General features: G+C 35.8%; 2 protein-coding genes across 12 annotated transcripts in view; one reads left to right on the top strand and one right to left on the bottom strand.

The window, feature by feature from the left end:
• Positions 1 to 24,551, top strand: part of LOC136340431 (uncharacterized) — a 159,180-nt gene that overhangs the window by 34,337 nt on the left and 100,292 nt on the right. The window lies entirely within an intron of this gene.
• The window catches only part of LOC136340372 (5-hydroxytryptamine receptor 1-like), a 145,439-nt gene that overhangs the window by 43,108 nt on the left and 77,780 nt on the right, over positions 1 to 24,551 (bottom strand). For 2 of the 7 annotated variants that reach the window (XM_066284424.1, XM_066284437.1), the window contains exons 2-3: positions 17,591 to 17,682; positions 1,947 to 2,230 (exon numbers count right to left, since the gene is read on the bottom strand). In XM_066284424.1, coding sequence (XP_066140521.1) covers positions 1,947 to 2,091 — 145 coding nt within the window. In that variant the 5' untranslated portion in view covers positions 2,092 to 2,230; positions 17,591 to 17,682. Of the gene's footprint in view, positions 1 to 1,946; positions 2,231 to 7,950; positions 8,113 to 8,297; positions 8,427 to 17,590; positions 17,683 to 18,305; positions 18,325 to 24,551 lie in introns of those variants that run through there. The other 5 variants (XM_066284431.1, XM_066284460.1, XM_066284446.1 and 2 more) reach the window with 5 other exon arrangements.

The following is a 24,551-nucleotide window of genomic DNA, read 5'->3' as shown; positions in this document are numbered from 1 at the left end:
GCCCCGCAAAACTGGTAAACAGACTGATAAGGTGACTAAAAGAATATCTACAAAGAATCCATTTTTGACGGCGCCACAAATAAAGCAAGAAATTCCGAACTTGAGTCTCTCGGTACGGTCTGTTAAACGAAGACTTAACGAACAAGGACTTTACGGGAGAAAATCAGCTAAGAAACCGTACATTTCGGCCAAAAATAGAAGGTCTAGAGTAGAATTTGCACGAGAACACCTGTCGTGGACCCTAACCCAGTGGAAAAATGTCTTATTTTCGGACGAATCCAAATTTAATCTTCATAACTCAGATGGAATTCAATGGGTACGGCGTCCAAAGCTCGAAAGGTTTCATCCAAAATACACCAGGGGCACCATTAAACATGGAGGCGGTGGAGTCATGTTTTGGGGTTGTTTCTCTGGTCACGGGGTTGGTCCACTATGTGTTATTCATGGGATAATGGATCGATTTATATATATATATTACAAGAACAAATGCTTCCATTTGCCGAAGATAACATGCCATTAAGGTGGAGTTTCCAGCATGACAATGACCCCCAAACATACCGCTAAAATAATTAAGGAGTGGTTTGTACGGGAAAAAGTCACTGTTATAAAGTGGCCTGCCCAAAGCACCGATCTCAACCCTATTGAGAATATGTGGGATCATATTGACCGTCAAATTAGGGAGGATGATCATAGAGGATACAATTCAAAAGATGAGTTGATTGCTGCTGTAAGAAATGCATGGTGTAACATTCCCCAGCAATATATTGATAAATTGTTGGCTTCTATGCCAAAAAGGTGTGCTGAAGTTATAAAACATAACGGTTACGCAACTCATTATTGATTGTTTTGTTAACTTTAATTTGAATAAAACTTATGTTTCTGTACTTTTGTCCGGCTTGAAATAAATTTTTTAATTTCATTTATTCCCGTAGAGTTTTTTGAGATTTTGAAGATTTATAGCGTACAAGGTTCAGTACTAAATTCTTAATCTGTTAAAATTTATTGAAAAGAAATCACTTGACTGTAGAAAATGTTTTACCAAATTTTTAAATGTTTCTTTACTTTTGGCCGATAGTGTATGCATAAATCACCACGAAACTATCGTGGTATCTTTAACATAATATAAAGAGTGAACTTAAAAGTTTAAACCTCGTGTCCTGTTGGTCATTTAAAAGCGACCCTGTCGGATTCAAGTTAGTTTAAAACATCCTTTTCTCACAAGTTCGCCCATAACCCGAGATAAAAAGCCCATTTTTATACCAGTAGAAGTCAAAACTTTCCTCTATTGTTTAAATAGGCATCTCACTTTCCAACTTTGAAACGCGAAATTTTTGACTAAACGTTGAATATTTTATTGCAGTCAAATGGAGGAGTTTATTTATGAGTAAAGTGTGTTCGAAAGCGCACGTGCCAGATTTTAGAGTGAGTGCCAAATCTGCTTGATTTGGCCCTCAAGCAAGAAAATATTGACTGCAAAGTAAAAATTTTATATGAGCATTTGTTTGGAAAAGCCTCAAAGAACAAGCTGTTTGATGTATTTGGACATACCGTGAAGTTTTTCGAGAGAACTTTCGTACACCCTGTATATTTCTTCACTATCAGTTTGATTCTTAATAGCTGAAAATCAATGGCATGTTAAATAGATTATTTACTGTGTGTTTACCCATAAAGTATTCAGTTACTCACAATATGGCTAAACGCTTATCCGAGAGGTGTAAATGTAAATTGCTATTACAGCTGAACGCACTAAAGGCAATTGCACTGTTTAATTAGTAATAAAGCTGAATATAATTGAAATGCGATAATGAGGAAATATCACTGGTGTACAAGATTAGTTTCCTCAATCTCCAATTACGTTCGAATCGTGACTAATTTTCAGTTACTTACGAAATTCTCGTCGCTGCATATTTCATCCCAAATTTGTATAGACTTTATAAACGACTTACCAATGATCGTTGTAATAATGATCCCACCCAAAATAAGACACATGGCAATACTTTCAACCAAATTATAACCAGATGTGGTAGCACCTATAGTAGCATTGTAAGAAGAATCAGTTGTATGCAGTATGTGGGAAACGTTGGTATCCATACGCGTCTACAATGCTCTCAGGTGGTATTCGAGGTGCTGGTGATTGTCATTCCGGGCTCTCAAAGCTAGGTTTGACAGGATTGGGGACCGTCCATTGATTGGAGGGACTCTGTTGATTCAGGTTCATTCCATGGCGTATCTGAAAAAAGCAGTTTATATACAGGGTGTTTATTAAGTATTTGTACAAATTTTAAAGAATGAATCTTTGACTAATTTTGAGATACACTGGTGGCCAAAAGTAGATTTTCAAAAATACAATTTCCAAAAAAGTGATATTATTTAAAATAATCACCGCAATATACCAGGTATACAAGTATGAAATGAGGATTTTGTGTTCAAAAAATACATGTCAAATTTGAAACAACGATTAAAGTTAAATTATTCAAAGCATGCTCCATCGCTAGCGATACATTTTGTCCATCTGTCGGGCAATTTATAGATACCACGCAAGTAAAAAGTTTCCTCTTTTGCCGCGAACCATTTATCTAACCATTTTTTCACATCATCGTACGAACCAAAGCGCTGCTGCGCAAGTGCGTGACCCATAGATGCGAACAAGTGGCAATCGGAAGGGGCTAAGTCGGGGGAGTAAGCCGCATGGGGTGGCACCTCTCAGTTGAGAGCTTCCAACGTGTCACGAACCGATTTTGCCGTATGTGAAGGAGCATTGTCGTAAAGAAAAATTACCTTGTGTTGCCTTTTCTGATATTCTGATAGTTTCTGGAGCAGAGAACGGTTCAAATCAAGCAATTATTGTTGATAGCGTTTGGTATTAACCGTTTCACCAGACTTTAACAGCTCATAATAGACCACTCTCTTCTGGTCCCACCACACACAAAGCATCGTTTTCCTGCCAAAGAGATTCGGTCTTGCAGTTGAAGTGGATGGTGCACCTGGATCTACCCATGACTTCTTGCTCTTTGGATTTTCAATGTAAATCCACTTTTCGTCAACAGTGACGATACGATGCAAAAAAGACTTTCTTTTGTATCTTTCGAGCAAAATTTCACATGTGTTTTTGCGTCTCTCCATTTGCCTGTCATTCAACTCATGTGGTACCCATCTACCGACCTTTTGAATCTTTCCCATCTCTCGTAGGCGAATGGAAACAGCTTGTTGACTAACGTTTAATTGCTCTACAAGTTGTTTTTGTGTTTGTGCATCATCTTCGTCCAACAATGCCTGCAATTCTGCATCTTCATACTTCTTTGGCGGTTTTCCGCGTTCCTTGTCCCTAACATTAAAATCACCACTTCTGAAACGCCGAAAGCATCGTTCACACGTATCTTGCGATAAAGCATGTTCACCAAAAGCTTCTTGAAGTAATCGGTATGGTTCAGCAGCAGTTTTCTTTAAATGAAAACCAAAAATTAATACTGTCCGCGAATGCTCTTTATTTGGCGCAAAGTTCGACATATTGAACGCAGTACAACACTACTATGCAAACACTTTTACAATTTATCATATAGTCGTGGCTATCACTTGTCGATGGCTAAAAATTAAAAAAATTAAAAAACAATCATTATCCTAATTCTTGTACTGATGCGCTATCAGTTTTTCAAATCCGCATTTCATACTTGTATACCTGGTATTTAAGCAAATCTTCAGGTAACAAAAAACTATCCTCAGTTTTTCGATTGGGTTTCATATCAAATTATTATAAAAAATTATCAATTCTTGGTTTAGTTTTTGCGTGGCCAAAAATAGATTGACAAAAATATTACCATTAATGTTATCAAGGCAGTTTGAATTCAAATTTTAAGAAAGATACGTGCGTTTAACTCTTGGAGAAATGCCCTTTTGGAATAAAATTAACAATGACTTGAAACGTTTAATTATTGACGATTACAATAACGGACTTGGGCAAATTGAAATTGCTATAAAATATTCTCTTAAAAAGCAAACAGTGTATTGTGTACTAAAACAATTTAATAATAGCGGAAATTCATGTCCATCTAGAAAAACTGGAAGACCTTCGAAAGTGACCCGTCGTAGGAGAAGAAGAATTTTTAAGTTAGTGAAAATTCATCCATTTATTTCGTCAAAAGAAATTAAAGCAGAACTTGCTACGAATTGTGGTGTTAATTTAAGTTCACGGACTATCAGAGGAATTCTTCAAAACAGTGATTTTAAAACAAAAACCCCGACTAAAACACCGCTACTAACAAAAAAACAGAGAAAAGGAAGATTGAAATTTGTCAAAAATTATGGAAATTGAATAAACGAATGGCGACGCGTCATATTCGGTGATGAATCGAAATTCAACTTGATAAAGTCTGATGGCAAACAGTATGTGAGACGTCCTGATGGTCACAGACTCGATCCCAGTTATACTATTAAAACTGTTAAACACGGTGGCAATTCCATAATGGTATGGGGCTGCTTTTCTCATTTTGGAATGGGGCCGCTTATTAAAATCGAAAGCAATATGAACCGTATGCTGAAAGAACTATACCTCTAAAGCATTGGTTCCAACAAGACAATGACCCTAAGCATACCTCAAATGTAGTTCAGAAGTGGCTTAGAGACAACAAAATCAATCTTATTACGTGGCCTGCACAGTCACCCGATTTTAACCCGATAGAAAATATTTGGGGGTACTTGAAACATAAAATCAGCGATAAAAAATTTAAAAATGGAAATGAATGTTTGATACTTTGCAAAAATTGTGGGACGAAATTGATTTATAATTTATTGAAAAATTGATAGTATCTATGCCTAAACGTATACAGGAAGTAAAAAAAAACAATGGCTATTCAATAGATTATTAATAAAACTTTAGGATAGTTAACCTAATTATACCAAAAAATGTTTATGACAATTTTTTATTGAATTTTACATTTTGTCAATCTACTTTTGGCCAACATCATTAAATATATCTTATTGTTTTTTTGTTTTATTTTTCTTTATTCAATTTCATATCATTTGACAAAAAGTATTTCCGAAAGGTTTGAGATCAATTAAAATTATATAGTCAATTGAGGAGATTGAAATGACTTTTATATCCCCAAAACATTAGATTTATTCAATAACTACCATTTGTAAATCAACTTTTGGCCACCAGTGTATGTTCACATGAACATGGGTCCGTATCGGCTTGGTTCTTAAGATACAGGGTTTCAAAACAAACATTTTTGCTTGGCATTTTGATTATATTTTTGTTCAATGCTATATCAGATTGACGAAATTTTGAATACTGGGAGTATATATTTATAAGCTGCGACTAAACTGCTTTTGCAAATATGTTAATAATTTTTACAATAGTTGCTGAAAATGACTGCGACGCGTGTATAAATTGGCCTTAATGTTGGTTGACGAACTCTTTCGAATATACCTGGTGTCTAATTAGTAATGGCATACGATTCATATATCCTCTTTCTCAGTTCCTGTTCATTTTGGAGTTTTGTAAAGTAGTGACCTCAGAGAAAATAATTCAAAGGATTCTAAGCTGGTGATCTGGGATGCTTTTTTTGAAGCCCTGTATCTTAAGAAGCAAGCTGATACAGACCCATGTTTATGTGAATTTTTATGTTAAAATTAGTCTAAGTGTCAATGCTTAAAGTTTGTACAAGTATTTCATTAACATCCTGCATATGCGACTTTATACAAATCATAAAAAACAATTAAATTTCAACCCACATACTACACTCTGCTCCGAATTACAAAAAACCTACTAAAAAACAAATATTAATTTCATTCTGCAGTTTTTTTTTTAAATAAATAATACAAACAATATGCACAATAAACGGGAAACGGATGAAGCTAATGAAAATGTAGTTTTTTTTTCAATTTGAATGAATTCAGAGTTGTATTGGCACGAAAATAAATAAAACATATTGATGGCAAAGCAGAAGTTGAAACCTGAACTTTAAGGATGAAAAAGACAAGCCCTATAGCGCGTGGTACCACAAACTATGGACATCTTGCGCGTAGTACCGCGTAGTCCCCACGTTTAAAACAACAGTGATATCATTTTATTGAATATTAATCTAATTTGTTTATGAATATCAAAAATTTAATTCAATACACTCTTTGTGAATTACAGTTAAAAGTTCGACGGAACTACTCTAATTTTCACCGTTTACGTCTGACATCACTACATTTTCAGAGTGGCTATTAAAAAAAGCATATTTAACACGAACACTTGACTTAATTCTACTGAATTCGTATCTCTTACTGTTTTCGAGATTCTCATATCTTAAAATAATTTTAGAAGTACTGACATCCTCTAAATAAAATCGTCATCAGTAATAAATTAGCACATTGGGCCGTATGCATAAAAAGTAGAATTTGCTAATGTTTCTAGTGTCCGCTTTACATGTGCAATATCTACTACAGAAACGAGGCATTTGCTAAAGTTAAGTGTAATTAACTGAAGTAATGATTCGTTGATGTAGCGGATACTCCGCTTATGTAGTAGATATTTGAAACATTAGTAAATATTACAAATATACATGTGATCCACCGTGCATTTAATAGAAATAGTAACGTATTCTGGGCTGACGGTTTAAATTGATAGCCGAAACAAGGAAGCATAAGAGGTCGAGAATCAAATTTTTCTAAGACATGCTATTTTTTTGTAATGCAATATTCAATCAGAATGTGCGAATTTTTAACGTTTGTTCGGAAACAGCCAACTGCACGAGAATATTTTCCCGGTCTGTTGTTTGCCCTGGCTGTGGACATTTCTGGCCGCATATATGAACTTGGACCTATCTCGAACATTGACTTTTGTGAAGTCAAACTATTCCAGAAAGTTATTGCTTCTAAGGAGATTGCAGAAAAACGGTTTTCCTTCATTTCACTCTTTCTTGGATATTTTCGTAATAATGCGGAGTCATTTAGATCGCGTGACGCGACATTGTGAACCACAAAGTTGCGAAAGTTTGACTTCATTTAACCAATTCTGAGTTTCATTTTTGGTACTTCAAGGAGGGAATTCGAGTATAAAATACCATGTACATTCGAGTTGGGCCATCTGATATCCTTTAGTTGGTTTCATACCTTTTTACCGTGTAATGCTTAACATAATGAACTGAACAATAATTGAAAAAGCTGGCCTTCATTATTTTACCAACAAAACAGTGCAATATTGTAAATTTTAAACAATCATGCGCCAAATCAAATCGACACGTATTATCAGTTATAATAATTATTGCAGAATAATTAGGTATATTGTGTAAGCTGGCTGCAATGAGAATTCATAAGAGAAATATAATGGGAATTTAGTACTGAAAGCCTGTTAAGCCTTCAGGAAACGATGAGAAACCACACGTTTGATTTATTATTCTCTGTGTTCATTAAAATTAGCATCATCAAGGACTTTAATTAATGACCTGATGCAAGTTTTATTACAAGGAGGGGGGCAAAAGAGAAGTTACACCTTTAATTTCAATTAATATTCATTGAAATAAATTAGTTTTACCCGATTGACATAAATATCACATTTTGTGTCAAAATGTCACAATCTACGTCCGAATGTGACATGAATTTTACATCATGTGTCAAAATATGAAATTTTAATATAAATGTGACAGACTGTTAATGGCAGGTCTTTTAAATAGATCTCTGTGAGTGTGGTTTAAATGGTAATAAGTGAAATGAGACAACATTGAAAGTGAATTTTAAGTTATTGAACAAAAAATATCGTTAAATCGTTGAAAATGAATATGTTATCTAATAATATTCCCCTAATTATCGAATCTGATCAGAGATAGTAGTTTTAAAGAACCAGAACACCAAGATTTACACCACGTTGCTGTTGTCATGTAGAGAAGTAGGTACTCATAGTTCCACCACCAAACATTATTAAAAAGCAGATAAATCCGGTCACTGTAAAGTACGTTCAGGCTTGCTTACATGTGTTTAACTCACATTTATAGCCTCAAAGTAAGTTAAACTCCATCATAGTAATCCGGGATTGTGGTCTTTTAGTAGTTTTTATGTTTATTTGACTTCCACCTTTGCGGCAACTTTTGGAGTTTGTTCTCGGAAAGTTTTAAGAGAACTGACTCTACGTGCCTGGAAGAACAACGTGGATTATCGTTTGAAGCTCGCCTTAATTGCATTTGGCTTCTATCTATTTGCCCAAGCTTTAAGACAGTTTATCATCGATTCACCAATGAGGAATCGCTTGGCAATCACAGTGTTTACACACGGAAAATTGAGCAGATGTTGAATCTCTCAGACTTAAACTTTTTACATACCTGAAGCATTCATATAGAATGACTAAATGCACATTACTGATTTTATTCAACTTGTACGTAACAGACTCGTAATTCAGGTAAATCTTTGTTACTGAATGGTCACGTAATTGGCAATGAATAGTACTCTCGCCATTGCGTTATCATTAAATATTTATTTATCGCAATTAATATGATTTAAATAATATCTCTTTCCGGTGAACGAGACCCATGATAAACATTATTGGTGATAAGAATTTTCGTCGATTTTCTCCACGATATGCTTATTGAGACCTAAATTCCAATAATGCTTGGTCGGCATCAATCATCAATCATTTTTAAATCGATCAAATAGGATTCTATGTAAAGGTTGTGAATTTTTATTGCCAAATTAGCCCTATAGTGCTGGTCCTGAACAGGTCTGTACTTTTGAATAGTACCCATTTCAAAATATCCGAAAATCGTGCAGGAATACTTATTGCCCTGGAAACAGCCTGGGTGCATTTTTATTCCTCACGCACTTTTATGGCAAAAAAATTCATGTCAGTGATTCTTATCGTGGTATTAGAGCTAAAGCCTGATGGAGTGTGAGTTTGCCCACTTGAAGAAATTCAATCATACTGATACTTTTTTTATATTCAAGTTGTGGGACGCTAATGAAGTTGATATCTGCTGCCTTCGCCAGAACTACTGAAAAAATGCCGTCAAATTATTTCCGATGTGGAGGAGCTTTGGACACATGCGGTGTTTTCTGAGTAGGTGTAAACGACTTCAAAAGAACGTTTTTTTTTTTTTTTATCACAGTAACAAGTGGTTATGGCTCGGTTATCGTACCCGTTATCCTTCAATTTGGAAGAAAATTGAGGGAAATTTCTACTCTCAAAGGAAGATAATATTTATGTTAAGTAAAAAAATAGCATTGGATTGAAAATAAAAAAATTAATATTTCGCCCTGTACGGGTAATTGTGGGTAAAATTCAGTTGGTTAAGAATACACCAGCAAAACACGCACAATATTGTATACAAAACTCTTGTGGCTCGTGGTGGAAAAACACCCTGCTGAACTGATATGTGAAAATTTCTCGTCAATTCACCTATCATGCGCCATCAATTTCGAAAAGAATTTTATGGTACGTTTGAAAAATTTTGTAATAAAATTCAACCACTAGAGAGATTACAAGTGAATATATTGTTTATTTGAAGGTATCAGCTGTTTACACCATGGAGCAATTTCGCTGACGATTTTAATAAAATCACTTAACGGATAATAAACTTGTTGTTGATTAAAAATAAATAAACTCTTATTTGTTTTTAATCAACATGCATATAAATAATTCCTACATGTCATGTATTCAGTTGTTATATATTTTGCTATTTAATTGCCTGAGCGGATTTATGTTAAGTTTAGAGATTTATTATAAAATAACAGCGAAATAAACTATTTTATTCAGCACATCGCTAACACTCGGGATATTTGATAATAATTTAGAACTTTTTAATGGTTGACTCGTATTACTACTGAAAAGTGAGTTTGAAAATAAACGTAATTGGAACGGTCAGGAATGAATTATGGTTTATGGCGTTTCCTGCAAGCACTTGAGTCAACTTGAAGTTGAAGTTTGCAGTTCAAACGGTGCACTCGAGACTCTAAAATATCTGAAACAGCTCTTTTCTGTGCCTTTCATTTTAAGAACACGCCACCTGAGTTTAGCATAAATATTACTTAAAATGTCAATTTTATTACGTGCCCTGAAGGTAAACTATTCAGTTTAAGAAGAATTGGTCATTTCGGGTTAAAGGCATAGTTAGTTTGATTTATAGCTTCACAAGAAAGGGTTTTAGGAAGCATGATAAAGATCTAATGTGCAAGTTCCAACTTATTAATAAAATCATAAAATTTTAATATCATGCATGCAACTGGGATTTTATGCCATTTAAACATAGCTAACATTATATACTTGACACATTCGTGTATGTATAAAAAAGGGGCGTAATCGGAAGTTAGTCGGAAATTTGTGGTTTTAGGTGCGTCATCTGGTTAACGTTGATATCATCAAAATATAAAAAATGTTATACCTCATGAAGTCATTGCAGGGTAGAATAAGAGGAAGTTTGTTTGCATGCACCTACCTAGAAAAAGATTAAATCACTAAAAATTTGTAACATATTATACAGGGTGTCTCGTAAACCTTCGACAATACTTTGCCTGATGGGAGGCCCATCCTTTAGAAGTCAGAAAATGAAAAAATAGCCTTAATGAAAATATCATGGATTTCAAGATATTTACACTTTTTTCAAAATCGAGAAAAACTAACATCACTTGATATTTCGTACTATCACTGTTACACCACTCCAAGTAGAGAAGCAAAATGTCGGTATTAGTTTCGTCAATGGTCATTGTTCACAAGCACATGGATAGATTTTACATGTAAGCTTAGGATTTTTTAAATATATCTTTATTTTAATGGATTCCCGATAACTCCATTTCTATTATGTAACTTTTGTTCCCTACTGTAGCAATGGATGTACAGCTATCTTGAAATACATAGGCTAAAAAAGTAGCGTCGTTCTTCTAGATTCTGAAATGGTATAATAAGTATGTGTTTCTTAAACAGAAAATGTTTGTTTGACACGTTAGATGAAACAAGTACAATTTTTCCATCACATTACAATACCGTTTATTTGTGCTCCTAATGAAAATTAATACTAAATAATACTAATTATACAAGAAAAACTTAAAGCAAGTGTTCAAAATGACCCCTTCTGACTCTTATGCACGTCCGTCATCTTTGTACAAACGAAGTTTTTATTGATCAATATTGAGCTTCGTTAATTTCCTGCGCTCCTCTAAGGATCTTTTGTCGTAGCTCTTCGCGATTGTCTGCTAGCCGTGTGTAAACTTTTTCTTTCAAACAACCCCAATAAAAAATATCCAATGAATTTAGGTCCGGCGAGCGTGGTGGCCACAAAATATGTTCTCGACGTCCAATCCACCTACCAGGAAAAACGTTATTTAGGTGATCCCTCACAACCAGTGCATAGTGGGAAGTGCAACCGTCATGTTCGAACCACATTCGTCTTCTTATTAATAGAGAAACGTCTTCAAGTAACACTGGTAGCTGATTCCGCAAGAAGTGCAAAACATTTTCAGCATTTAAATTTTCGGGTAACTCTATTGGTCCAATAATTTTGTTATTGATTATCCCTGTCCAAATGTTGGTTTTAAATTGATGCTGAAAATTATTTTCTCTGAAAACATGTGGATTCTCTATTTGCCAACTGTGAAAGTTATGAATGTTAAAAAAACAACCTTGCTTGCATGAAGACTCATCTGTCCAAAGAATGCGTCGAAAAATGTTGGATCTAGACGCATTTTACGCAACATGCGTCTGCAAAAATTCATTTTGTGTTGAAAGCCTTCTGGAAGAACGGTCTGCACTCTTTGGACATGACATGGGTACATTAGTTTCCGATTTAAAATTCGATGTACAATCGATTTTGGAATGACTGTCCGACGTTCAGTGTCTCGTACTGACGTAGTTTGATCCCGATATATTTCTTCCAATACCTCTTCATCATCAACCACCTGAGGTCTCCCTTCTCCAGCACGTCTTCCTGGCAATCTTCCTTCAGAATAGGCGTTGTGCACAGCAGTGAAAACGCGTGATCCAGGATGATTTCGAAGTGGAAATCTTTACCGGTAGTATGTTGAAGCATTGTTCGTACTGCCTCCACACTCCCCATAGATAAAGTGCATTTCTGCATATTCGCGAGGGGTATACTGCACAAATGGCATAATAAGTATACTAGAATAAGCTCAAAAAATTACTTACAAAATAATTATTTACAAAAAAGACTGGACTACTTTTTACAAGTTGATAAATGTTAAAATTTGTTGTTATGTAAATAATGCAATAAAAATAATCAAGATATGTTGTACGAAGGTGTTGTGATGCCTTTGCAAGTCAATAAATTGCCATTAAACGGTATTGTAATGTGGTGGAAAAATTGCATTTGTTTCATCTAACGTGCCAAACAAACATTTTCTGTTTAAGAAACACATACTTATTATACCATTTCAGAATCTAGAAGAACGACGCTACTTTTTTAGCCTATGTATTTCAAGATAGCTGTACATCCATTGCTACAGTAGGGAACAAAAGTTACATAATAGAAATGGAGTTATCAGGAATCCATTAAAATAAAGATGTATTTAAAAAATACTAAGCTTACATGTAAAATCTATCCATGTGCTCGTGAACAATGACCATTGACGAAACTAACACCGACATTTTGCTTCTCTACTTGGAATGGCGTAACAGTGATAGTACGAAATATCAAGTGATGTTAGTTTTTGTCGATTTTGAAAAAAGTGTAAATATCTCGAAATGCATGATATTTTCATTAAGGCTATTTTTTCATTTTCTGACTTCTAAAGGATGGGCCTTCCATCAGGCAAAGTATTGGCGAAGGTTTACGGGACACCCTGTATATACCGGGTGTGCAGACAAACCCTGCACATAAAAGATTAACATGGGAAAATGTTTTTTTTGTCTGCACGAATTATCCAATTAAAAACTTTTACATGGATGAAGTCACAGTACCCAAGATTGGCCATTATTTCGCTATTTTTTCAATTTCCTAATTAGAACCGTTTTGGCTCAATACGCTTCTAAATTTAAAACAATTGAATGTTCCGCGTAACCATTCGAGGTCACGATTGGTCAAAGTCAAGACCTTCTATTTATTTAATTCTGACCTTGACTATGACCAATCGTGGCATCGAACGGTTACGCGGGACATTCAAATTTTTGAATTGGCCGGTATCATTTGGAAAACGTTTGATCGTGCTACGCAAACTGAAATGCAAATGAGGAGGTGTTTCCACGTAAAAAAATTGACATGTTTTTGGAACTTGTTTTTGAGTCACCACGTGTGTGTGTGTGTGTGTGTGTGAAAGTCAGGCAAAAAAGTCACGAAACAAAAAATAAAAATCGTTGCGCCCAAGCATGTTGTTTGAGCCTCAATTTTGTTTGAATAATTTATTCCAACCTTTTTGAACTCTTTGTATAAGTAATGAAAAAAATTCATATTTAAATCACATTTATGGTAATTCCCCTGAAATTTTAATCTTGTTGGCTTTTCGTGATTCATGCGGTAACAGTATTTCATATTATGATCCCCGAAGAACGTTGCATAAAACTCCTCGTATCTGGTAATTTATCCCATCCATGTTTCATATAATCCCAAATAAACTACTCTAATAATGAACTTAGAATGCCACTTTATGAGTCTCGCTTGCAAACGTCAAAAGACGTGCTCTATGGCATAAAATGAATATTTACCGTGTTTATACAGGGCGTAATGGCTTTTCACCTTTGACTAGTTGCATACTAAATCGTAGGGGAAAATTAAGTTGGCTTTGTAGGGCAAAAAGACACATTTGCCTGCAGAATGACTAATGACCAAACTTCATTGCGAATGAAAAGAGCATTTGTGGGAGTCCCCAGACTGCTCTTGACCTACATAGCTATTTTGGCAAAATCGGTTGTAGGTAAATAAAATATGTAAACATGTGGTTTATCCATTATTTTGAAACTCAAAAAAAAAAAACGTTTCTAATATTTCGCCCCTGAAACAGCCTTTTCTAGGTTGCACAATAAAAAGGGGGTCGATGGATATGGCCCATGCTTCCGAAATAGAGGCGAGGATGTATTATGAAAAAAGGTCCTGAATATTGACGGTTGTCTGGTCGTGCAGATTGACCTTTGAAAGGTTAAGGGCAGATATAAAGGTTTTTTTTTAATTTAAGGTTGCGTTCAAGCATGTGTCAGGATTAATAATAGGAAGTTTAAAAATAGGCTGCATTATCGACTTCCAAGTCGGTATCAAATTAAAAAGAGGTGGTTAAAGAGCGGTTAGAGTTGATACAAGGCGCGGCATGGGAATCGAATGTTATTGAAATAATCATAGAATCGTTAATTTTTGATATATAATTTGCTCATTTGTTTTAATAACATGATCGCAAATATGGAATTTTATAATCATGAACGATGCCTTCAAACTGATTTGTAGCAATTAATCCGATTGTTCAATATTTTACCTTATAATTTATAGAGGCTTTATTTTACATACTATGTATAGTGCCAAGTCGGAATCACTGGAATAAATAGCGGCCTTATGGGGGGGCGAGTTGGGACGACGGTTCAGGGTGGTGGACTTACTAAGGCAGTTCTTGAGCGGATATCCTATGTATTATTTATCTTCACCTTCTGATCATCTAGGGAGAGAATAGCAAAATTTTCTCGTGAATTATGTAAATTTAAATTCTTGTTCTCCCGAAGTTTTAGAGAATTTCCAAACAAGAAAACAATAGGAAATAAAAAATTCATCCCCTAATAACTAGGGTTTCTAACCGATTCCATTATGGTGTTTGAACCAGTAAAACTGCAACAGAGCACGTTCTCTGTATATAATATAATCGAGAGGATAATCCTCTGTTTCCATACCGCATATTTCCATTGAAGCAATTATTTTAGTATTTTAGTGCATCCGGGTGAAGCACAAGTGGTTTCCAGATGTAGCTGTTTTGCATTCAGATTCATATAATAGCTTATTCCAACTTTATGAATAATAGAGGAAATCGTGCAGAGTTACATCTTCTTTCTCGCAGAACGCTGTAATTGAACTGAAATTGCAGATAACTTCCCGCGGCATGTCTCCGATAACATGAGGAACAAATAATGTTTCTAATTAATGGTCAGTGAGGAATATAATCGCTGGGGACCTTTGAGGTGGTCCGTGTAGTAAATCGTCGATAGCCAGATAGCCCTATTTTGGCACCAAAGCCAGAGGAAATTGCACTTTCAATCTCGATAAAGCCCGCGATTTATATTTGTTTTCGTCTTTTGGCTGTCTTCAATATTTTAGATAACATTTTGCTTTCGTTGCGGAAAACGGTATTTAATGTGAAAGCAAAAGAGCAAATGTTTGAGAAAAACGTCCTTGAGCAAGGAACTCGTGAATGTATGATATCTTAAGTCGTTGCATTGCCATGAGTCAACAGCTTACGAGGATAGACCCAGAACTACCCGATCTAACACGTAAAGAAAAAAGACTTTGGAAAATATTACATTATTTCTCGATATAGTCTTGTTTAAGATTAATATACTTTTCCCGGCAACGTTCTATGAAGAAGTTTCGAATGTTTCAAAATAGATATCCACCTCTTCATTATTAACAAATTTTCTTCTAGCAAACCGTTTTTTCAAATTTGGAAATCGAAAATAATCTGAGGGGGTCAAATCTGGCGAATAGGGTAGCTGAAAAAAAAGTTCGAAGTTAAGTTGATTGATTTTGGTCATCACGATGACGGACAGGTGGACTGGTGCGTTGTATTGACGAAACAAGACTTTCTTTTTTGCCAATTGCGGTCGCCTTTTTCTAGTTTCTTCGCTCAAACACTGCAATCAATTTGTATAATATTCTCCTTATATTGTTTTTTTTTTAAGGAGATAGGAAAAATTATCCCACATGCCCTCCAAAAAACTGACGCCGTCACCTGCCCTGCAGATGGAACGCGTTTCGTCTTCTTTGGAGCCGATTTTTCAGGTGTAAAATGATGGACCCATGGTTCATCCATGATTATGAATCTTTTCTGCAAAACTTTGTCAAAAACTCTCTTGAAGCATTCTCACGGTGATATTTTTGTTCAATTGTGAGTGATCGCGGGACCCATCTTACGGTCAGCTTTTTCATACCGAATTATTCGGTCGAAATGCGATATCTAGTACTTTTGGAAATGTCTATCATATCTGCTAACTCGCACAATTTTAACCGACACTTTTCTACTACAGTTTTGTGCATTTTCATCACAATATCTAGAGTGTTCAGATCTGGAGTGTCATTGGGTCGATCACGTCTAGCCAGCCGGTACGAAGGCCTTTAAGCTCTGCCACTGGATATTTTACAGTTGTTAAGAAAGGACTAGATTTCCCCAAAGTAGAATCTCACCCCGTTTTGATGCTCGATAGACTAATACCTTTCAAATAAAAGTTAACAATCACGTATCAATGACCAATTTTTTCTATGTTCACAAAATCTCTAAAAGCGTTCACTGAAAACCGCCCCCAAAACAAACACAAATAAACGTAGCAATTTAGACATTAGTTTTTAAGGTTATGTCTTTGTAATAACTGCAGGTAAATTTTTAATAAAGAAACCGCCATCTATATGTCGCGTCGGGTATTTCTGGAACAATCTTCACATTTGGTGAATGTTGGTCTAATCCGTAAACCGCATGAGGTCGAATTCATGTCACCTCTCCTTTCCTCAACTTTAATTTCAAACTTATTATGAAATAACTTTTCCCCAAGTCATTACCATAAAACATTGTTACTTGTTTTCTCAACTTTCTGCATTCAAAACTAAATAATACGTATTCGATTTAGTCCGCGGAGCATCCGGCTTTGCGAAACTTAAAATCAACTTTAAAGATTTCAGACTAGTAAGAAAGCAGTTTAATGTGAATTTAATTTCAAGTCTCGGGCTTAAAATAAAGATAACACAAAATGTCAATTTTACAACACAGCGTATGGCGAATTCCGAAGTTTAATAGTTGCTGGCTGCTGCTCTCAAGTCTACCTACTTACTTTAATTTAAAGTTTTAACTACAAATTGATTTTAATGCCTCTGAGAAGCTGCATCAGGATGGAATGGTATTAAAAGTTGTATGGCACGAATTTTCAGTAGATTATAATAATGGACGTGTACTGCTACTTGGGCTAATGCGTCTAAGTTTTAAAGTCTTAAATTGATATGAGCCGTAGACTTAATCGTCAAATAAAGAAAGTGTTGTGTCAAATAAAGAAAAATATGTGGCTTCCTTTCTTTCCCATACGCAAATTCTCTCATTTTTCCTGTATCCGACCGATTTCGGCGACTTTAACGGGATCCTGTATATATTCCGTAATACCGCAGTGAAGCGTTCGTAGTGGGACACCTTGTATATTTAATCTCAATTTTTATTTCATCTGGGGTCTTTCCCGGTTCTTCAGGGCCTCTGATGCTAGCCATTACTGGAATTGTCCCCACAGGCAGTGTTGAAGTTGGAAAAGTTCAAGAGTCGACCAATTCGCCGCATTTCGGGGGGACCTCGTCTCGCTCTTCTTCTCAATGATAATCTCTGCAATTTTTCATTTTGATCGAATGCTCTTTTCTCCTTTCTCTGCGAGCTAATAAAGTTCCTCTCATTCCCTTTGATGACAAACAGGTTCTTCCAGTTGCAACGTGCTTGCGCTCGACAACTTCCCTCTTACCTTTGTCCCAAAAATCAAGCTGCATCATGCAAATGCCAAGGCTCTTCTAATTCTAATCCATTTTCCCTTCACTTCTGGAAAACTTCTTCGACCTGCAACAAAAAAGGATTTATGAATTTCCTTGAAGTTCTTTGATGCAGGCGAAGGTGAGGCGCAAAATAAAATCTAGCACCGTTAATTTTCAATGACTCTTTTCTTACATTAATGCAAAATACATTAAGCAAACTTCTACTATCGATCGTTTATGCATTAATCCCCTTCGTTTGCGGTTTGCCTAAAAATAAATTAATATTTATAGCTCGTTACTAAAAGCCAAAAAATCGGGTCTTGGGCCTCAAAGGATGAATATTTAAAAACTCGTCAGACTGTGTTTATATAAACCTGTGGAGGAATGAATTTTTTTGTGGTTTCTACAACTGTTCAGACAGCTTTTCGCTTAACTTTCGGACGCATAAAACATTTAAGATTGTTGATTGAGTTTAAAAGCTTTACGCAACTTTTTATCCCCTAGTAACCTATATAGCTATCCCAAAAGTACAGGCGGCATAACGGGGAATAAAACTTTTATTAAGCGATACTTTAATTATTATGGAAATTCGAAGATTAAATGGAACTCTGGGGCCATTTATCACATTGTTATAACCCACTTTGCTGAAAGCTACATATGCAAGAAGTATTACAATACTGCACTTTAGCAGACAGTAATAGGGCTTACCTTTTATTTATGAGGTGAGAGTTATAGCTGTTGTGAAATCCGACCGGCTTTTCTTTAAAAATGTGAAAATTTTTAAAGGGGAATGTAGGACCTACTCCCCCTCTTCTTCCAACAGTATGCGAAATCGATATAAGGACCCCGTTCCACTCTTACCGCACTTTCTTCTTATCCAAGTGCAAGAATTTCTGGAATCCCACCGGTATTTGTATAATCCGGATCGACATTCGCAATTTCCTGGAAATTCGGCTAAATCCCATGAATAATATTTATGTGCCTGTCAATCAGGTTTAAAAATACTTGGTGAAATTGAAATAAATGCTATTCGCATGGGAGTCGGCTGTCTGAGGACTCCGCGTGTGTCGTAACGAGGAACCTGGACTAACCTGCGAGCTTTAAAATAAACTTATTAAAAGCATTGGTTTTTAGTATTTTTGGAAAGTTACTTATGCACGTGTGGTTTCACGATTCTGCTTCGATTTCCTTCAAAAAACTGTTGAGTCAATTATTTGCAGACGAACCAAACTAGAAGAAAGACACGATTTCAAACTGTGTCCGAGGTACGTCAGGGTACAGATTTGAACCGGACAAAAACTAAACGTCAGCTCCACGTTTCTAGATGCCATTTTCTCCGTCTTGAATCTCCACGGAACGGAGATTTTTAAGTGAAAAAGTTCCTCTTGATGAAAACACGTACCATGCATCGTTTCCGAGATAAAAGCGACTTTGTTAGTCAATGCACTCTGGACTTTGGAAGTGCTCGAAATGTTTCCCTTTTATTTCAATAGAGGTTCTACACAAATTCTCACTCTTCCAAGCAGTTTTAACCCTACTTGGCTGTGCCATTTCAGGAGAAACTCGAGAACGGCGCATTCTAGTGCTTTCAATTATACTAAACAAATAATCAAGTGGATTTAAACCTGGAGAGCGAGACGGCTAGCGCACGGAACTTCCACTTCTCCTCATTATAAAAAAATAAAGGCGATGGAGACTTTAATGGACTCAAATCAAGGGCCAGCTTCTCGAATCTGAGAATTGAATATGCTGACGTCATTCGCCAAGACAGTTTTGCGCCCAATATTCAAAAATCTGGCTCCAGAGATAGACCCGCCTACTTTAGCCAAAGGATTTTCCGGAGCAAACGATGTCTAATAAAAACATTACAGAGTGTTTATGACACTTAAATTTCCATAACGTTAGTGTTACGTTTACTAAATTACAGACAAACAACCTTAATGGCCTTTCTAGTCATTTCCACGGAAACTGGGGCATAGCTTAAATATTATTATTTACTTCAGCTCCGATGATGGGAATTCTGGACGAATTTTGGCCGGCTTTAAAGCAAGATGGATTATGTCGTAACTTCCAAGTCCTCCACTTCCAATTTGTTAATCCACCATTTATCTTATTTAAACTCAATAGATCAAGTTGCGGTGACATTGTGCGTGTTCAGTTCGGTCTTCACAGAGCATAACTCTGATGACCTAGATATCTTTCTTTAGCATAGAGAATTATTATCTGTCTTACACACTAAAATTTGCTCGTTTGATGAGGACTTTAGGTAATTGGTAAAAGACGAATTACACCAACGCTGTAAGTTGAGGGAAGATTCTGCATAAAATGTGGGAAGGATCCAAGGGAACTGACAATACAGTGATGATGAGCTGAGGTAATGTAGCAGAATATTGGATGATATAGGAAATTGATATAATATGCCGGCAATTTCATATTGGATCCTGACAGTTTAATTTCTGTTGACTGGTCGGCAAGAGAAGTTTCCCTCCTAGTATCAGAATATGCAATGGTAGGGATAATCCGCAAGGCTGGTTATTTGGGGCGTATTTGATGTCAGTTATGATTAATTATGTGATTTGTTATTAATTATGTAAGAGAGACCACATCATCGTATAACTCCAATGGGTGATTGAAACGATAAATAAATGCGATCATTTTCGAACTGGGATGGAATGTGAACTACAACATAATGGAGTGGGGTCATGCATAAAGATGTACATGTGCGGGGTTGTTTATTGTATATTGATCCCTGGGCCACTGAGCCTATTAGAAGAGATATCAAAAAGCGTTAAATACAAGATTGTCGAGTTTTTACTTATATTTTGTTAAAAAAATGTCGGGTGCACTAAATAATATTTGTGTACAAGATAATTTTTTTTTAATGGAACACATTGTATATTATATGGGAAGGGGCAAAAGCTTATTTTTTGGAAATCGATCAGGCTTTCTAATAGTTTATGAATAATGGAAAATGAAATGGATGTCTTGCATTATTTGAACTGGCACGTTTGCATGCATATATGAAGCATCTAAAACAAATAAAATTTCCACTGCTATCATTATTACCATTAATAATAATTTAATTACAGAGCAGGAACAACAGTTTTCAAGTTTTTCAACGCGATTGCAGATATTAAAGCTCCAGCTCCAAAGCTCACTAATCTGAATCGACAATTAGAAAAATGATTGTTAATTTCAAATTATGGACTTATCTGGACAATACCGGACATCTATTTATTAGGATGCTCGTACCAATTTAGTTAGCGTTCTCAACAAGTATTATTCGCTTATGAGTTTTGTTGGCGGTATTCTATATATTTCCCCATTAATGGCATTGCTTCCCGAAATTGATCTTCATTATTCAAAAGTAACATGGATTGTGACACCTAAATCGACGTCTATAAGTATAAAGCTCACCGCAATCTGGGCGATTTATCAAAAAATTCAGCTTCCTGCTAGATCTTTGATAAATTGCCTCTATCAAAAGCGATTGCCATTATCAAAAGAAAACTGCATCTCCACGTATACAAAGGCGAAAATTCACGGAGTTTAGTGGGTCGAAAATAATAAAATTAAACCACAAACCTCTCGGAAAATGTCTACTATTCGTGTTTTCTCGCAGGAAAATCTCTAGAGGTTTTCTTGAAAATGTTCCTCATACGCTTTCAAAAAGCGACGCCCATTGGGCACTGTTTCTCCTTTCTGCTGTTAGAAGTTACGGTATACCTACTTTATCATTGAAATAAATAGTTTTTGAATTCATATTTAGATAACAATCTGGAAAAATTCCGTCCGGCGTTTTTATTGTTTTGTTAAATATTTTGCATAGCATGACACATCGTGGCACCTAAATTATTACTCTTTTTACCCTAAATTACTCAAATTAGGAGCTTAAGTAATTTAGGGTAGATAATTTAAGAAATCACACTAGTACATATCCGAGAATCATTATTTAAAATTATTATACGGAAATAAACGTTCAATTTTCTTGAAATATGGATGCACTAAACACGGAAAATATTGAACTACATATTAATCTATTTTCAGTTGCGGGACGTAATGTTTCGTTATCAGCGATATCTTCAACCAGATATGATTTATTAATAACTAAAATTCAAAAAGGAAATTTTCAACCTGCGATAATGTTATTACTTACTGAACTATGGATTCAATGCATTTCACAATCGGGGAAAATGGGTCCGTTTTTAGTGGATTGTTAATGTTTACGACAGCGAAATTAGAATATAGTTTCTTTTTGTTATTTGGAATTAAATGCAGCAAATTTAATTAATTTGCTTTTCGGTATCCGCGGTCGTACATTGGTTAACTGTTACAGTTCGTAATATATTTTAATTTTTCTACCTAGGAAGAACCCGAAGAACGACTCATAGGTCATACTTAAGATTTATTTGTCTGTGGAAGTAAATATACACTGACTTTCAAAAAAACCGCAACACCAAGAAGAACGCATTGTATGTATTTGAAATTTTGGTATGATTTTAGACTTGTAAAGAGAAAAAAATGATAAAAATTTCAAGTTCGTCTTTTAATGCGATATGAAGTTTTTCTTTACTTTTTTATCTGTGACGATCGTTCTTTTTGCAAATTTTTTTACAGGCGGATAGCAATAAAGGTATCATTGTTAGTACCATATTGAATGTGTGGTAGTACAAAATGCCTCGTGTACGCCAAAATGCAGATAACTCCCTTTGAAAGGGGAAGAATTGTTGGTATGCATGAGACAGGTTTACCTTTCCGCGAAATTGCACGTAGATTGGATCGAAACGGATCAACAATGCTAAGAGCTTGGAGAGATTGGTCTAACGAAGGGTCAGTAAATCGTCATCGTGGTAGTGGCCGTCCAAGAATGACGAACCAACGCGAAGACCGGCGACTTCGTCGTTCAGCGACAGGCGCCCCGTTTGAAACAATTCCGTCTCTTGGTGCTACCTGGGTAGCCACCATAAATCGAAGGATCTCCCTTAGTACCATGTACCGCAGAATTCGAAGTTTTGGACTAAATTCACATCGTCCTATGCGTCGGCTTCCATTATCACGAAACCACAGGGTGGCCCGACTGGAGTGGTGTCGTCTGAGAGTGCAATGGGTGGATGAGTGGACAAGAATCGTGTTCAGTGATGAGAGCCGATTTAGTTTATGGCGATCTGATGGACGGTTACGTGTTAGAAGGAGCAGAGGAGAGCGATTAAATTTGGACTTTTTGGAAAAGCATCATTCTGGTTTAACACCAGGTGTCATGATTTGGGGTGCCGTCCAGTATGGTAGTCGATTTCCTCTTGTTTTCATTCATGATAGATTAAATGCTCAGAGGTACATTAATAGTGTCTTAGAACCGGTTCTTTTACCATACATGCACGACCATCCTGGAAGCACATTTCAACAGGATAATGCGCAACCACATGTAGCCAACGATACTTTGAGGTATTTGGAGAGTGAAATTTTGGATACTTTGCCTTGGACAGCTCGGTCTCCAGATTTGTCCCCAATAGAGCATGCATGGGATATAATGGGTCGGAGACTTTAACGTTTAGCTCGCCCTCCAGAGACCATAGATGAACTCCGCGAGCAGGTGCAGATTGGCTGGGATACAATACCACAGGAAGATATTGACAATTTAATTTTAAGCATGCCACGTCGCTTACAGGAATTTATCAATTTAAGAGGAGATATCATCCATTATTAAATTTTTTCACTTATTCACAATAATTTTCTTTTGATATTTTGATCGTTTTTATCTATTACCCGACCCAACGTAATGCCAGAATTTCAAACGTGTACGATGTGTTCTTCTTGGTTTTGCAGTTTTTTTGAAAGTCAGTGCACAGGGTGTCTCTAAATGGTATGTACAAAATTCTACCACAGATTTCTGAGGTCAAAACATAACGATTTAACCTAATTTACCTTAGTCCAAAAGTGGAAGGTTTTCAAAATACAGGGCGTCAAAGTGAAAACAAAAAAAAGCAAAAAAATTAATTTCTTGGTCGGTAATGCTGCTATCTACACAAAATGTCGTATCGTGCGGTTTTTGGGGATAAGAAATCAGAATCCGTTTATATTTTCGATGCACAATGTAGAGGGCATTGTCAGCGCTTGACGAATCCTCTTTAAAAGGGCATAACTTTTTCATCGCCCGGTATAAAATTTATTTATGACTAAAATTGTGTTTTCCTACATTTTTTAAGGAAAAAAGGTCTCTTGTTAAAAATCTCTACGAGGCTTCCTTCTTGAGATATTTGAAGCTTAAAGTTCGCTGCATGTCTTGAACAATAATTTTAATGTACTACATATCTATTCTTATAGTTGGATCGAAAAAAATCAAAACTTAAAAATAGATTACAAATTACTTGAAAACATAGATACCAAACATAGACACGAAAAAATTATACTTTTAGTAGATGTTCGAAATGACCACCATTGACTTGCATACAAAGATTAATTCGACGCAATAAATTAAAATGTACTCTATTCATCAATTCTTCGTCGTTCTTTAAAATGTTTACTGCATTTTGAATTCGTCCCCATAGTTCCTCTTCACTATTTATGGCCGTGAAGTATACCACGGACTTTAGAGTCCCCCATAAAAAATAATCCATCGGAGTTAAATCCGGTGAGCGCGGTGGCCATGGTACCGGAGCATCATTTCCTCTACCTATCCATCTTCGTGGGTACTGTTGATTTAAATAGTTGCGCACATTTATAGTAAAATGTGGCGGAGCACCGTCGTGCATAAACTACATATCTTGCCGAAGTTGTAAAGGAAGATCTTCCAATAATTTTGGCATTGTATTTTGAATATGTTCCAAATAACTTTCACCACTTAATCGGGGCGGCAAAATGACAGGACCAATAATAAAATTGTCAATTATTCCTGCCCACACATTAATCTTAAATTCATGTTGATAATGTACCACCAACTGTAAGAATAGATACGTA

The sequence above is a fragment of the Euwallacea fornicatus genome, chromosome 1, assembly GCF_040115645.1.
Source record: "Euwallacea fornicatus isolate EFF26 chromosome 1, ASM4011564v1, whole genome shotgun sequence".
NCBI lineage: Eukaryota > Metazoa > Arthropoda > Insecta > Coleoptera > Curculionidae > Euwallacea > Euwallacea fornicatus.
Note: the sequence above shows the minus strand (reverse complement) of the source record. Positions and strands in the feature narration are given on the sequence as shown.